The 17,580-nt window shown below is 39.4% G+C and overlaps 1 protein-coding gene across 1 annotated transcript in view; it reads left to right on the top strand.

The window, feature by feature from the left end:
* Nucleotides 1-17,580, top strand: part of LOC124153572 (solute carrier organic anion transporter family member 74D) — a 74,458-nt gene that overhangs the window by 48,725 nt on the left and 8,153 nt on the right. The window contains exons 8-9 of the mRNA XM_046526834.1: nucleotides 1,705-1,897; nucleotides 4,711-4,906. Coding sequence (XP_046382790.1) covers nucleotides 1,705-1,897; nucleotides 4,711-4,906 — 389 coding nt within the window. The remainder of the gene's footprint in view (nucleotides 1-1,704; nucleotides 1,898-4,710; nucleotides 4,907-17,580) is intronic.

The raw sequence follows: 17,580 nt of genomic DNA, 5'->3' as shown, positions 1-17,580 counted from the left end.
TAAACTTCAAATCAGTCCTATGGAACCAATAAAACTCATTAGGTAGAATGAACCAAAAGCTTATTGTTCAATTTCGACCGAGATCTAGCAGCAACAAAATTAAGTAGCTGCAGAAGTTATAGAAAAACTGTTAAAAATCTTCGGAAGAACATCATGTCAAGACGAATATGAAAATAAAATCTAATAAATTAAAGCAATATTACTTGAAGCAATAATTCCTCCGGGGGATCGGGTTGGTGTGGTAGCTATAGCATTGGCTTCCTACCCCGTAGGCTCGGGTTCAAATCCCGGCAGTAGCAGAGAATTTTCAGAGACTGCCCGGTCCCTGCTTGAATATTGTGTTGACGAAATTTCAAGCGTAACACTACGTCCGTCGGATGGGACGTAAAGCCGTCGTCCCAATGACGCCTCCGTTAAGAACAGGCTAATGCCGACGCCGGATTTCTCTCCATCGTTCCTTCCTTTCCCGTCCCTCGTGGCGCCAATGACCTCAGCTATCGGTCGCCTCCTCCAAATATCTAATAATGACCCCGTTCCAAATGTTCTTGAAAGTATGCTAACTACGATATACCAAAATGGTTTCGACATATTTCAATCAATCCCGCAGTGTGTGAGACATGAACTTCAGTGAAAATTGTGGAGAAGAGGCCATTGAAATACGAAAACAACAACTTCCTCCTCAGAGGAGACTAAATTGGAAAGAAAGATGCGACGAACACCAAGTCCCTACGGCATGATGACTAAGGCAATATTTAAATGCATAGAAAAGGAGCCAGACGTAGCAGTTAAAAACGGCTAATGGACAATGATGACTCAAAAGTGGAAATATTATGCAGAAGAGGAAACTTCGAGGATTTTTTTAAGAAAACAGACGCTTAGCCGAACTGAGAAAGATGCCAAAAAAAAGATGGCATAGGAGGTAAGCGTATCGCAATTTTTTGGTTCATAGTAAAAAACGTAGAAAAGTTGTAAATTTCACACAAGATAGCATGAGTTTTGTATGTTTTCCCTGATGAATGCAACGCTTGATGTCTGGATGTTTTACTGGATGAATTGGAACTTTTCTTATGAAATTTCAATGTTGGAATCCTCCATCGTCATCAAGACAATTTTGCCGTGAATTTAACTCAAACATAAAGATATAGAGGTAGATAGAAATTCCCTACCCAAATGGCGACGGACTTCTCGACTACTGAAACATCACGCGATCTCGCGTACAGTAGATGCGTTGTCGAGGCAACGTATGGTTCCCAACGTGGTCCCAGCATCAAAACTTTTCATCAGACGTCATTATGATCTTTCCCTAGACTGACATCGTTACATACCTCATGAGTCACACTGTTAATGCTCAACACGAAAGAAGAAGCTCAAAAGTAAGCCAAGAATGAGCAAGTAAAAAATTAACAGTGTGACGTCAGGGGTGATGCTGGACCGGTTACCTCAATAGTGGAATGTTATAAAGGGTATCTCTGTTTACGCATATGATTGAAACATCCATAGTTATGGAGCCCTTAACCCGGTAGAAGGCCCAAATAGAATTCACAAACCCACTGAAAATAGTCACCTAAGATGTCCCCTTTCTGACGGGGTCAACGGACACTGTTTTCACCCAGAGAAAATACTCAGATCCGCGAAAATGCGGACCAGCAGCCTCTCAAATCTCCAAGGAGTTCCACGTGTTTGTTTTCTATCTTTGCGTCGTAGGCACGGCAGGTATTATGGCCATGGTGGCCGGCTTCCTCGCCTCAGGCATAGTCATCTCCAAGTTCCGGCCCAGGCCGCGCCTCATCCTCGGCTGGAACGTGGTGGTGGGCATGGCGTACGTCGTCGGCGAGCTCAGCTTCATCGGCCTCGGATGCTCCACCACTCCCCTCCACGGAGCCTCGGGAGACGGCAGGTGAGTCACGTGATTTAGGAGCGGAAAAATATCGCAGTAAAAACTAACTCATACGACGCACTATATTCTCATCACAGTAAACAAATAAACTTTGTCCGACACTTTTAACATCAATTGGGTTCGCCCAAGTTTAAACATAAAGTTGCCTAATTACAAAAAATATGCTTAGAAATAAAAATGAACTACATCTAAAATATAATAAGCATATAAAAAGGAAAACATACCCTGAAAATTGAATTCCATCCAATCTTCTCAATAGACCTTTAAAATTTGCTGGAAGGGTATAAAAAATACCTACGGAAGACAGTTCCAATTCCCTATCCCCGATACAGTAAAGAATGTATTCTTGTTTTTGATATTTGTTCCGGTGGGTCTATTTTTTGGATATGATCTTTCCTTGTCAGATAATGTTTCAGAAGGCTTTGAAAACGCCCAGTATCCGCCAAAACTCATATTTATACAATACGGTCTCATCAAATCCCATTAGTACTTGTCGGAAATAAAATGCGCCTATTTTCAATGAAATTTAGAATTCGTGGTTCGTTCGTGAATGATTCGTTTCTTGGTCAGTCGTATTGGTTGTCATCACTACCATCCCCTTGAGTACGTACAAATCTACCACCATGCATTACGCAGGAGGGTTGAAAGAAACATACCAGTAAGGAAGATAAATATGAAAACTTTACTGTCTTTATCGAACCAGTTATGTAATCAGCCATGCCGTTAGCGTGTAGCATCTACGGAAACGCACGAGTGAAATTATTTTCAAAATAATAAAAAACTGCGCCACCGTTCAGCGGCTACAGTAGAAGTAACATTAACACCAAGGCTCCGAACACATGAAGAGCGTGTTTTGAGTCTTGCAACTACGATAGAAACTATCATTGTCTCAAATATTTGCAAAAATAATTCATTCACCCCCATGCACCACTATCCAAACCGCAATGTTGAATATCCGGATAGACCTACTAAGCACCACGCCAAGAAGTAATTTTATATTGATGGCAACTATTTTTGATGATGACTATTATTCCCCACGGTTCCCATTAGGTATATTAATGATGCATTTTAAAGTAAAAATACAATTAGCGTAATAAAAAAAGTTCCGAAATATGCCGCTTTTTTAATTAAACGCACTTCCAGTACGACTTCATCTTCCCCATTAAATGATATAATTTTTGGCGCCTTGAAAGCTCACAGAAGTAAATTTGAAATGATATCGTATTTAAAAAGACAATACGCGAATATCACCGGTATAACATTAATAATCTCATTTGCAATAAGAGGTAATAAAGCAACCTGTGCCCTGTCCACCAGAAAACGGGAGAAGATTCAACAGGAGGCTATTAGCAGAGGTGGGCAAAATACATGTCAAATGTATTTTAGATACAAAATACAAATTACTTTTAAAATCCGTATTTCAAATACAAATTACTTCTAAAAATTGTATTTTTTGATACTATATACAAATGTAATTTCAAAATACTCTATTAAAATATGAAATACATGCCTTCACCGAAGTTCTTAGCTAATAAAAAATTTAAATTAATTCAAATATGAACTATTTTTAGAATGAGAGGCTCAAACATTCTTACAACGTATTTATAGGAAACTGGCAATTAGACTATTATCCATGGCGAAATGTCTTAAATAAAATGGAAAAAATGTCTCCTGCACCTTTGGGAACAGCGTCAGATTCTACAAGTCCCCTCCACAAATTACTCAATGCACAACTTCGTTTCGCAAAATACTGCACACGCGACTACGTTTTGCAAGTATACAAGTGCCTACGGGTGTTACAGAAGTAAATTAAGGGGCAATTTATAGTCCCATAGATGGCCGGCTAATACAGACTCATTCGGGATCCCTGCCATCTCGTCGCACGCTCTTTCTACTTATGCACAAAAACATTACATATATTTTGATTTTGAATGTATTTAAAAAAATACAAACTACTCGTTAAATGTATTTTCATTACAAAATACTCTCAGAAAATGTATTTCAGATACAAATTACAAACTACAAAAGTATCGAAAATATGTATTTCAAATACAAGTATTTTCGATACTGCCCATCTCTGGCTATTAGAAATAAAGCTAGATGAGATTATTCAATCCTCGGAATTGGAGGAGAAAATGAGCGAATCGCGGAAATGAAATGTTACGCATCACTTCTGTTTGCACCAATGTTATGAAATGTAGCAGCTCAAGTTTTCAGTAGCGATCGATACTTGCATCTTGAGTCAAGTTTGGAATGATACGCATAACCATGGGAGCATTTACCGGGCCTTTTATAACGCTTATCGACGTGAGCAATTTCTTCTCCATTAACTAATGCCCTGAGCGATTATAAACATATTTTTATGATCGAAAATATGTTTTCATGGATTTCGTATATTCACAGTAGCTCAGTTCCTCAGTTCATGGTATAGTTCTCAACAACAAATGGTAGCGAATGATATCTAATATTTTCTCGGCATATAATGATGATGAAGTCTTCACGGTTTCTCCATCGGGTATAACAGACGGCCGTTGCGTTACAAGTCGAAATTTCATCGCCGTCTCACCTACCCGGTGAAGAACTCCTCAAGATTCAATCAGCAAACGCTGCCCTGAAGAGGTTGGCAGATTCCATATCTGAAACGTAAAAGTCAAACTACACAGACCCGAGGGGAATTCCAAATGTAATTCCCCAAGTAATTAAATATTTATAAAGAACGATGTACTCTAGAAAAATACCTACATCGGTTTATCACATTAAATCTGCTTCTCCTAAGATTGACTGTAACCGAATTTTCTTTTCTTTCCTTCTAGTTTGGCGCTGAATTCCGCTTGTAACTCTGGGTGTGGCTGCAGTCAGTACAGCAGGTACGCCCCCGTGTGTTCTGCAGACGGCCGATTGACCTTCTATTCAGCGTGTCATGCCGGCTGCACTTACACGGAAGAATTGGAGGAGCCCATAGGCCACGGTGGCTTCGTTACCCTCGCCCCGATGAAAATGATCACCAGGGTGAGTGCGAATGAGTGTCCTGGTATTGAATAACCACATTCATTAAGAGCAAGGGGTACGAAAGAAAAATAATTCGCATCAATATGGAAACGAACCAGAACCCCTCTACTCGCGCCTTGTCATTAACATCAACTCTGCAACATAAGGTGTTGGTCGCACCGTTTGTAAAAACAAGCAGTGTTGGCGAATCCGGGAGGTTCAAATTCTTAATTATGTGATGGTTTTCTCTGTGTAGTTAGGCTCTGACCACAAATGCTGACATAAATTTATTTTATTTCGTTAATTAAAAACTGGCAAATAAACCAAATAAATCTTGAAAACTCTGGCTACATAACTCCATATAGTAACATTTCGTAAGTGATACCATAGAACCACAAATGCTGACATTAATTTATTTTACTTCGTTAATTAAAAACTGGCAAACACACCAAATAAATCTTGAAAACTCTGACTACATAACTCCATATAGTAACATTTCGTAAGTGATACCATAGAGTAAGTATTCTGTGATAACGTATCACTGTTACACATGCTACCTAAACAGTTACGAAGGACAAGCGAACCGAAGGTCCGAAACAGCTGCTTTAGCACCGACCAGCAACTTTAGAATCAAATCCTACTACCGCAAATTCATCGGCAAAAATTTCAGATCCAAGACTTGATATGTCACGGTGACGTCTGGGCAAAGCATTTACGAAGAAACTAAATTTCTCTTTCACCTCATGTCACTGCAATGAACATGATGTCGAATTAGCAATTATTAATTTTCTCTCAATCAGTGTTATCCTAAGTTTAATAGTATACATTAATGATAATTTTTGGTGAATTGTATTTTGTCAAAATTATCCCGAAATTTTTTTCTTACATTGAAATGCACATTTTAAATAACCATAAATAATTAAAATTCGATAAATAATTAAATTTAAATGAATCGTAAATAATTCGCCGGCTTCGCAGGCGGCGGAGTTAAGTCCTCGCCTGCCAAATAGGAGGTCGCGGGTTCGAGTCCCGCCTGGGTAAGTTAATCGTATCCAGGGCATGGTTGTTTGTGCACGTTAAACTGTTAACATGCTAATAACCCCGATGTAAAAGGCCGTATAGAGCTGTTTACGGTGGTATGGAAATAAATAAATAAAACACCACTAACTCCCTCGGTCAACATTCCTATTTGATAGATAGCGTAGCCTCATTATTGTTCATTGAGTAGGAGCGATTATATGATTTACAGTCATTTTATACTACGCAATAATGAAGAAATGATGTATAATGAGGGATTTGTTGACCCACCAGGGTTATCGGTTTGCCATTTTCGGGTTCAAATGAGATATTTCAATATCCATTAAAGAGCTTGCCGCTACAATAAAAATAAAAACGCAGGGGATCTGCATCTTAAGGGCTTTGAACCCATTCCTACATTCATACGAAAACAACACTTAAATATTAGTTCGTAGTATATCCTCCCATGTTTCAACTATATTAGCAAAAACAAAAGAGGTATTAACATTTCATTTTTGTGTGACTGGCACGCTTAAATTGGCAATTCAGTAGTTCCGGATTCGCGTCAGTTAACAGGAAAAAATGAAAATTTAAGGGAAATAATGTCCGTATTATAATGGAATTTTAATAAATCGACTCGGATTTCAGCGACTCCCTGAAAATGTCTTTCAAAACCTTTTGATAATTTTTTGCAATTAATATACGACGTATATTATTCATTCCTTGAACATTCATTCTATCAAGTTACGCAATAAAAAGTTCAGTTTATGAAAATATGAGGAATTAATCAATTCCGTGACGTCTACATCATCGAAGAATGTCATCAACTCTTTCCTAAATGTGGGACAAATTCCAATTCAGTGGTGATTAAAAAGCGAAAGTAGGACATTTCGTTAACCTGTGTGGATACCAACTGCCATACTCCGGAATTATTTCCCGTTTTCAGAATCTTAGCCGCCTACGCGTTTTCGTTGATGACGCACTGTGGAACTATTTTGCTTTGCGAAGCCACAAGACTTTCCACTTTCCGCCCCTACCTCCAGATTTCTCGGAAACATACTGCGCCTAGGTAATTCTAAGCGATTGCTCAAAGCTGACACAGCGGGAAAGAGAGCTCAGAATAAGGATAGGAAAGAGTGATATAACCGACTTCCGAGCGTGCAACCAAGACTGAATCCCCCCGAAACCACGTGACCCCTCCGCATTTCCGTGAAAGGGAAGCACTGACGCACCATACAAAGTTTGTGGGCGGTTGATTAGGACTCAAAGAGTAGATGTATAGAAGAGCAGAACACTTGAAGTGGCTGCGTAGTAGACCAAAGCCGAAGCAAGCATTAAACCCCCCATCGTAAGTATTTTTACGGAAAATGGAAAGGTGTGGTAAATCAAATAAATGTAAATAGATAATCTAAATCCTGCTACTTCTCCTGATTAAATTTAATGGAAATAAAATTTTCAGTCGAAATAAATAACATGAGAACAAACTCATTGTTTGGTTTAAGTCTAACTATGTTAACGACTATATCAGCGATCATCCCAGACAGACGAGTAGGAGGGGGAGAAGGGCCGAATCTCTTGATTTGGAATTTTTCCATTTAAATATTGGCCACAAACTCAGAAGCCGCTCAATCACACTCTTCTATACTTACTTTTAGCTTACAGCAGCACAAGGGCCGTCGGGTTAGGTGGGAAGAGGATAGGAAGGTATCAAGAGAAGAGAGAGGAAAAACTCTTGGAGCACCAGAAGCCTTAAAAAAAAGAATTCTAAGCTAGTAACGATGGCAAGTTTTGGTGTACGCTTGGGAGCCATACCCTCAACTAAAAAAAATACAAACTTTAAAAAATTATAGATTTCAAAATGACATAAAGTCCATCTATTTTCGAGCTCTAACTATGTCACGGTGCAATCAACTTTTTTTCCTTCGCCTCCGCCTCCCTGAAATCTATCCTTAGAGGTAAGACCGCTAATTGTGTTATGCGTAGCGTTGAGTCAATTTATTATATGAAACGTGATTAAAGATACACTGCTGTATGCTCCATAGAAGTTTACTTGATCGACCCAGATTTCGACATTACACTATATCATTTTCAAAGGTGAATATACACTTGAATATACATTTGAAAATGACATAGTGTAATGTCGAAACCTTGGTCGGTCAAGTAAACTTCTGTGGAACATCCAACAGTGTATCTTTTATTATGTTTCCTGTCACCAAGTATCACCATCCAGCCTTAATAAGTTTAATTTTTCCATGTGAAAATTTTATTTCAATTACATTTGTAGTGGAAGGGAAAAAGGGCAAGGGACGGCCCCGAATGAGTTATATAGGACAGGTTATAAAGGATGTAAAAGAGAATAAATATGTAGCTATGAAGAGATTAGCGGATAGGAGAGAGCAGGGGCGCCGACTTATAAAAAATATTGGGGGGGCCCATATCGGAGGTCTTGCCCATGGAAGAGGTTAAACTGAAAGTGTGTCGCAGCACCGAAACAATATCATGATTCACACCACTTGATTCAGTTAACCTGCTTAACCTTATAATTATTTGTTTCAACATTGATTGTTGAATTTATTTTAAAAGGTAACTATCGTCAAGCATGGGAAATAAAAATAACCAATACATTTTTGTGATTTCACAAAGCATAATATAACTTAATCATTTTCTTGAATTATTGAGGGGGCTCCGCCCCCCCAAACGAATCTTTGAGGGGGCTCGGGCCCCCTCAGGCCCCATGGAGTCGGCGCCACTGGGAGAGAGAAATGGAGAGCTGCGTCAAACCAATCTTAAGATTGTTGACTAATGATGATGATGATGACACATTTTCCTAAGTAATAATATCGGTACTTCCCAGGAGTCACTCGAATGCAGCCACGATTATAGAAATGGACGATTCCTCAGCCGACTACTAAACGTACTGTCACTCACTTCGCACTAAAATGGGTTTACAGAAGTTGCCACTCGCGACGCTGACGGTAGAACGACCCGAAGATCACAAGAAAACAATACATAATTGTGTATGCTAACAGAAATTTTCATTAGACATGATAAAACCAGTCTAATTCATAAACGTTTCAATGAATTCCTCCCAGGTTCAAATATTTTATTCCAAATACTGGGATTAATGATCGCTCCGCGCACAGAGCCGCACTGCGGTCATTCATAAAAATTAATCTTTAAAAGCGAGCGAAGTTCCAGCATAAATCAAGCGTTTACGGGATGCACTGGGGTATAAAATATGCAGCCCCTTTGGCTTTCAATCTCAAACTCACGCGCACACAAGCGCGCTAATGATGGCAGCGCTGTTAACAAAAGCTACGGCAAACGGAAACAGTACATTTAAAAAAATGCTAATAGATTTCACTACAATCCTGATGCATGATCTTCTTTTTGAGAATTAAATCTAATGTATATAAAAGTATTTCTAATGGAAATAAACAGCATGAAAAAATACCATCGCAGTAGCCACTCGATCAGCCATCAAGTGATAAAGAATATCTTCACCTCAATCTTCGTCACATGCGGAGTATCCGATTCGCGCTCGTGTATATATATATATATATATATATTTCCCCTTAGCTCTTAAATACAGCGCAGCCACATTGAGAAGCTCTGTTTATCATTTCTCGCGAGTTGCTCACAGCTGGGAGAGCGAGAAAGAGAAGAAAGAAGAGGAGGGAAAAGAAGACAGAGAGAGAGAGGGATATGGAAAGTGAGAGATGGGGGGAATGTGATGCAACTGCAACCTCGGCACGCGGCCAAGGCGGAAAAAAAACTTGCTCTCACACTGCGCACCGGCGACTCCTCAATGATGCGGTCTACCTGTTGAGTTTAAGAAGACGCTTACCTCCTACTTCTTTGGTGACCGATCAATCGCTTCAAACTTAACGCTGCCATGTTGAAAATTTCAGGGCATGTGAAGTAGACCGTTGCAAACATTTCCGTGTATCACAAATTTAACCTTTAAATAATTTTCTCAATTTATTTTTTGATGATTGACATACGTCCAAACGCTGAATAGGACCCACTCCACTTACCTTAAAATTTAACCCATAGAATGCCGGGGATGGCTATCGCGCGCCTCCTCCCTCTGCAAGTTAATAATCATTTTATTTCAACATTATACATTTTGCCTAAATTATTACTGAACTCATATTTTGTTAAACAAATTATCAAATAATGAATATAAAAAAGTGAAACAACATATAACAAAGTTTTCCTCGAGTTTTTTTAATATAAACCTTCACTTGCATGTGAGAATTCATTTTTTTTCTACCAAATCAGCAAAAATGCCTCGACAATTTCGGCATAGTGCCTAGAAAATCGGTTGGCGCTCCAAGGGTTCAAAATGAAGGCAGCACGAGAGTAATACATTGCCAAAAGATACCGGTCGCGAGGGACGTGTGCCTTCTCCTATAAATTTTATCGACGGAATGACCACCACTTTCTTCCCTCAAGGTTAGACGAGGTGGCGACGACACGGCATATTGTTGATCTCCTAGTTTAGAGTAGGTAACCTATCGGGAGAGACCGGTTGGCAAGGAATGTGGGTGAATACAGTGGCGCGAGTTAGAGCTCAAGGTCTCGCGAATTCTCCAACTGACTCGAGTAAACTGCGAGGCGCAGCTGGGTGCATTGAACGATTAATTTTTATCGTTTCCTCATAATAGAAAAAAATCGAGGGAGGAGGATGATTGATCAACTTTTATCGTGCTTATCGCGGAATGCCTCGACAGGAAGACCATCAATTTTACACGAGTGCTTCATCGACCACCCACATTTCACCGAAATGATGAGGTCGCTTCTCGTGGGATTAGAGCGTCGCAAAACCCGACTGCACGAGAGACGCAATTGCTTGAACAGCTAATGACGGAAAGTGGAAAATTAGAATCTCTCCCGAGTGCGCAAAAACTGACGACTAGAAAGCCTCTATTCAACGGAGATTCTTGTACTATTATGGCATTACAAACACAAAATTATCTAGTTCCGTCAACATCTAGATTTTACTCTAATTCGTTATACGGGCGTGCCTTCATGGAATCGACTTAGCATTATGAAATGTAAAAAACTTTGTAATTTCAATTAAATCTATCACTGTATGACCTAGGTTTCGACGTGGCATGTCATCATTCGGTTACGACAAGTCACATCGAAACCGAAGTTGTTCATTAATAAATTTACGTGGAATTACAAAGTTTTATATATTTCATTTTGATATTAGCCTTTTAGCCGGTAACGCCAAAAATTGGAAACTAATGATTTGATAGGAAGCAATTCATTGATCGCTTTTGGCACAAGCCCTTAAGATAAAACATACAGCTAAATGACCTTTCTAATCAAAATCACACATAAGAATAATAATACACAAGTTTCGTCATATTTGCATATTTCCACCTTTTATAAATACTTTCGCAAAAGGATCATAATCTTTCAAATCATTTTATACGTGCATTTCACAGCAAGCTCCTATAAAATGATTCAGCAGCCAGTGCTTAAGAATTAGGAATCGGAAATTAAATTGGCCAGAGAGATAATATTTCTCAAGGGGATTTGTTTGAAACTGATCGGAATTGTTCCGATATGTTTACATTCCGAACACGTTATTCCGATTGGTTGAAAGACGATCGGGATTTGTTGTCTTTAAAAAAATTTAAGCAAGGCAGGTCCTACCATGTCGCTAATTTATCGGATTCAACCGTTCGGAATGAAAAATCGATCGGAAAAATTCCTATCAGTGTCAAGAACATCCCCCCTAAGTGATGGCAGAACATTGAATCTCAAGAGAGAACGCTACTGATGAAGCGGCCCCAGTGCTATTTGCTTAGCGCACCACTCCAGAGACTCCACTCGTCATCCCGGCGCCCTGCGGGACCCAGTTAGCTATTTGCTATTCTCTGCTCCAGAATGATCGACGCTAATGCGTTTTCTTGGCGGCGGCGCAAAATTTCGCCGACCGTCTATCGATGGCGAAATTTTCAACATTTGCCCAAACGAAGCGTAACATAAAATTGAATAGATAAAATTAAAAAAAAACATGGATAGAAAATCGAAACTATCGTTTTTCTATCCAAGATTTTGAAATTCAGAAAATTTCAAGCAAATACAAAAACAACAGTTGAAAAACGCCAGGGGGCGAATTCTAGTTTGATCTTCGCATCAGCTGTCACCAGTTTCAACTAGCGATTTCCGAAGCTTACCTAACACAACGTTCATAGGGAATAATTAGAAAAAGTGATTTTCTCATAGCGTGAGTGGCAAAAGAAACAACGGATTCCTACTCCAAGAACAATGGCTCATTTCATGAGAAGCTTGAGCTCGAATCCCAGCGGGTAAGGCAATTTTCAGCGGGTACCGTATCCATACTCGAGAACTTTGAGTGGTGCGCCTGAAACCAAGCACAGAACTCGATCCGTTAGGCAGTAAGCTCTATTTGGATCTGCAATCCGTCTCTCGCTGAAATCAGGCTGATGGGCTCATTAACCAAATGTTTATTTTTATTTCTTATAGATCTTTGTAATATAAAAATCAGTATTTTTTCGAGTTTTGATTCCGAGTTATCGGTGATGAAACATCCAAGTTAATAACACACAGAAACAAAGACAGTAGCCGGTGCCACTTCCTGCGTCCGCCAAAAATTTGGTCTATCGATATTTATAGATACAGAGTTCTTTACTAAGAAATAATATTTTTATCCGTATGATTTCCAGTTAATACGTGTCATATAGGGCGGAGTAAGCCGGTGAGCCAATAAATTATTATGATTCATTACGCTATACGACATATTTCCTTAAAGTTGCAGCTTCTATGTAATACGATCGACTTTTAGAGTAGCTAAATAAGATCCATGTCATACACGACGCAATGCGGCGAATAATACGGAGAAATAAGCAGAAATGAACGGTAGGCTCAAGAGGAAAATTTACGAATTAAAGAAACACATTTGTGTAAAATGTTAGACCGACGAATCCTGGATATGACTTTCTATGACACGAGACATATTCCGAGACGATCTTCATGACATCAATTTTTAGTAACACGTCTGAAAAAAGGTTCATCATGCAAAAACAAAGCCGCAGCCAGAAAAGTTTTTGTGAGGGATGAAGGATTCTAGGGAGGGCTAATGAATTTCGGGAGGGGGAGGGTCCTTGGAAAGGATGATTCCTAAGACTGTACCTACCAAGCGTTTCGGAGGGGGGGGGGTGATTTGAGCCCTCTGCCCCCTCCCTCTCAATGGCCCAGTGTAACAATCATGCCCTGAAGACGATGGATAACTCTTACATCGAAACTTCGGCCGAGATATGTAGTTGGAGAACCTGACCCGGTGGAATTCCCGAGTAACCTTCCACGATTATATGCGCCGGAAAAGCCTGCGATCGTTCTTTAGACCGCTATAGTTTCGAAACATTTCTCTTGAGCCACACCAAGAGTAAAATATTCGTTAAGAGTTAACAGGAATGACATAAAAGTCGCTCCTTCGGTGCTCTCAGCTGGAGTAGGATTTATTTCGCAGAAACGTTGAATTGATCCATCATGCTGATGCAGAGGTTGGTAAAAACCGGTTTGCATAAATGAAAATAAACTGAACTTGCAAACGTTGCATCTCATCTAGGTCGGAGCAAGGCTTTACCAAGCCTTAATCGGTCTATTCTACTCGATATTCGAGTCCACAAACAATTTTTTTAAATACCCACCGAAACGAGCAAGGGGTTAGGACCAATTGACCGCAAGGTTTTTGAACTTCAGTGGCATTGTTTGCAAGAAAATGAGGTCGGGCGCGGGTCATCCAACTCTCCCCTTCTAGCCATGGGTTTCGTGTTCCACGGAGAGGCGACCGCGAGCGTGACTTGGCACTGCTCGCATTCTCCTTCATCAACACCAGCCGCGTCACACCCCCCGCACCGCATGGGAGACTGTGGCGGTCATTCAGAGCCAACAACGAAAGGCATCGCAGCAACTGCACGGTAAGCAGGGATAATGACTGCGAGGTGTGCAAACGATAGATCGAGTCGGTAACCTCAAAGCAGGCCTTTCTAATTGAGTTACAAAGGCCCAGCATATTAGTCTTTAATCTTTGTAATTATTAATCTAAATAAACAAACGCCACCATGCGAAGGGATTTTTTTCGCGTTTGCCCTATCGCCACATTATTAATCCAGCGAAATCATAACATACTTATTAATGTAGAGTTTGATATTACTTAAGGGGATTTTAGCAGTGGCGGCTCGTGAGTCAAATGCTGGGGGGGGCGCACTCCACCGGGGGGTCATAATTTTTTAATATTTCGCGTATTTTATTAAGTTTTTACGGCAATCTAGGAATAAAATTTTGTGATGCCATATGTTCCTTTTTTTCAACAAAAATACGTAGTTTTCCTAAGAAAGCTTGATTAATAAATACTAAATGCAGTAGACTCTCGGTCATACGGATCGGCTTAGTCCGGACTCTCGATCATACTGATCAATGATCTTGAAGAATAGAAATATATTTGCTGCGATATTTTGCAAATACAAACGAAAATACGTAACTTAGGTTTTAGCGCCTACATTCTTCGTGCGGATATGGCCGCAATACACTTATGTTGTTCGTTTTGCAATCATAATGCGTTATTTGTCAAATCTATACAACATTTGCAATAATTCAGGTAGCAATGACACTTGTAACACCTGAGGAGGGAGGGGAGTGTCATTGACTTCCACTGGGCAACAAACACTACTAGAATGCGCGCGCTTTGCTATTGCAGATGTAAACTTTGATTGCGGTGTTCGCGTTGCTTCTTGAATACAGTATGATTTAAAATCAATAATTAAACATTTCTCACACATTTTTAACAAAATCTGAAATACTCACATGCCTTTAGTTATATTGCAGAAGTCCATCCTTTTGTCCAGCAAAGTGATCAATTACACGTTCGTTGAAATCAGCGCCGGACAACAATTTCTTTCCGATTGAACACATGGCAAGGGCACTAGTCTATAAATAAACAAGGGACTTAATAAACAAGGGACGACACAAAATGGGCCGACGAAAAATACGACCAAAAAGAACAAGGTGCCTGGACACAGAATTGGGGACAATTTTTCCCTATATTTCCCTAAAACATAAACGACCACTGTTGATTAATTCAAAATTGTCTTCTTGAATGTACACACAGCACTAAGAAACTTCTTAATAGGCAATTACGCACAGTTAACTCCTCGAAAATGATGTCTGAACTCATTTCACTCCGTTCTTTCCGAGAGTCTTGCCTGGTCTTGCCGTTACACTTAGGACGACTCAAGGGAGATAGAAGTCTTGGTCCACAAATGCTGATTCAGCTAAGGGACGAATTTAAGGTCAGCAAAGGCATTCAAGCAAACAAAAACGTCAAGGACCATCGCCTTGAGTCTAAGATTCATATGTGGTAAACACACGAAACGCCAACGGGTCGCACTTGGAATAACCATGTCTTCGAAATCATTGCCATGATATAACAGAATATAAATTCTAGATCGTAAAAGAAGACGACTCTGAACCACAGAAATGAGCTGTAAGGATCTCCGCACTGATATGAACTCTTCGAAGCCACTTAAATCAGACCCAAGTGACATTTTCCGTCAGACAGCTACCGCTCTGCCGCTGAGGAATTTGGTGAACAATGAACTAATACAACAAGGACGGCTAGAAAAATGATGAACCTACACACAAAAGGTGCATTTTACGCGGAACTTCTTGACATTCATGGAATGACTCTATTTAAAGTCACGTTTACGGGTTAAATCATGTTTAATCCTTCACACTATCACGCACGCACCTATTTCATAAATTATAAATCAGTGGGGAATGTTAACTGATTTTTCCTACTACTGCAGGTCTTTTGATAAATTTATCTGAAAAATAGGAACCGCATTTCTAATCATCGGGAAGATATGAATACATTTTTAAGGCCTAAATATTATAATATTAGTTTCCCCAAGGTTCTTGAAATTCGTAATCATAACAGAACTGTGGCAAATACTCGAGAATAGTTTTCCTACATCAATACGGCCTTTAACTGGTTGGATTTTATGTGTTCCGGAATTCAAACACCAAAAAACGCAAGCATAATGGGATAATTTATTTTCTGTAGCAATATCTACCAGTAATTAAAAATTAAAATCGTATAACTACACCCAGTACAGTGACCATTCTGATCCCGTACGTCCCTTATCTGTGGCAACACCAAGTAGACGCCAGATTATACGCCCGCCGGCCTGCGCAGCGATGTCAACTCACACGTCGCTCTGCGCATTCTCGGACGACGTCCCAAGACTTCCATAAGACACAACGTTAGACGCGTCATAGCACCAGCGGCCCCCACCACTACCACTCTCCATATAACTGCATGGGGATGGATTGGGACGTTCTGGCCAGCGCCCCACGGCTACAAATACGAACTTCTCGCGCTATTTCTTTTCGTGTTTTTCCAACACTTTCGATGTATGCGACTGAAAAAACACTTTGATTAATTAGATGTATAATTATAAATTAATGGATATTTATTTTTTTTACTTTTTCAAATATTTGGGAGGGGCGACGTCCGAGAGTCCTTATGGGCAAGCCGCCACTGGATTTTAGACATATGTATGAATGCCTTTCGTTATTCAAAAAAATTAAAATTGAAAATTTCAACTGATTTCGACCACTAAGAGCTTATCTGTTTACTGATTAATTTGCTTGGAATATCATAAGTATCATGTTACAATATGAGATATAGATGAAGAAAGAACGTGTTGAGATGACGAATAGCTCTCCACATGACACCAATGACTCTACACATGAAAGTTACAATATAATTTTCGCAAATCTTGATTTGATGAAATTAACTTCTAAGAATTTGAAATGGAGTAAAGGAACATTTAACTTAATTCTAAGCCAGTTTCCAGATGGTGGCCACTCAATTGACGACCTGAAATCCCATTCCTTCCTCAGACTATTTTCGCAATTTTTCGAACTATTTAATAAAAATATTATCGCAGTAAAACCTCTGGGCCACCTCTATTCAGCGGCTAACTATCTGAACGGTCATTATTCCCCCGAACCGAATTTTGAAATAAAAATCTGAATTACAACGAAAAACTTCAAATATGTACATAAAATATCATAATATGTACAATGATAAGAAAGCAATCAAAACAAAGTTCATTGTCCGATTCTTTAAAGATAAATATAATTTTTAACCTAATATGTTACTAATGGTTGTTACTATGAGATTAAACGCTAATTTTAAAATGTTCATTAGTTAAGTAATTTACCCTGAATTCCCGTATTAAGCCCCTCCAAATGCCCATTTTCCCCTGGAAATAGCAGCGGCCGCCTTAGAGAGGTTTCACTGTATTTTACGGAATATTTATCTTTGCGAAAGATAATAATAAGTCTAACTGTACAAAAATAATAAGTTATAACTATTTTCCTAAATTCACGATACAATTATGCATGTAAAAAGTCACGGATCACCTCCTGAAAGGCATCTTGGGATAAGAATTGTCAGTTACCGAGGTAAGAAAATAAGGAAAAATCACCAGCTACAGCGAATATGATTTTCAAGACTTAATTGTAACGTTCCCAGAAATTCCATGACTTCTCAGGTTTTCCAGAACAGTGGTAATCCTAATCAATAGCCAGCTCATAAAACGGTTCTAACTCAAATATACATCGATGGC

This window comes from Ischnura elegans, chromosome 2 (assembly GCF_921293095.1).
Source record: "Ischnura elegans chromosome 2, ioIscEleg1.1, whole genome shotgun sequence".
Classification (NCBI taxonomy): Eukaryota; Metazoa; Arthropoda; class Insecta; order Odonata; family Coenagrionidae; genus Ischnura; species Ischnura elegans.
The sequence above is the reverse complement of the archived record's forward strand: the minus strand, read 5'-3'. Positions and strand labels throughout refer to the sequence as shown.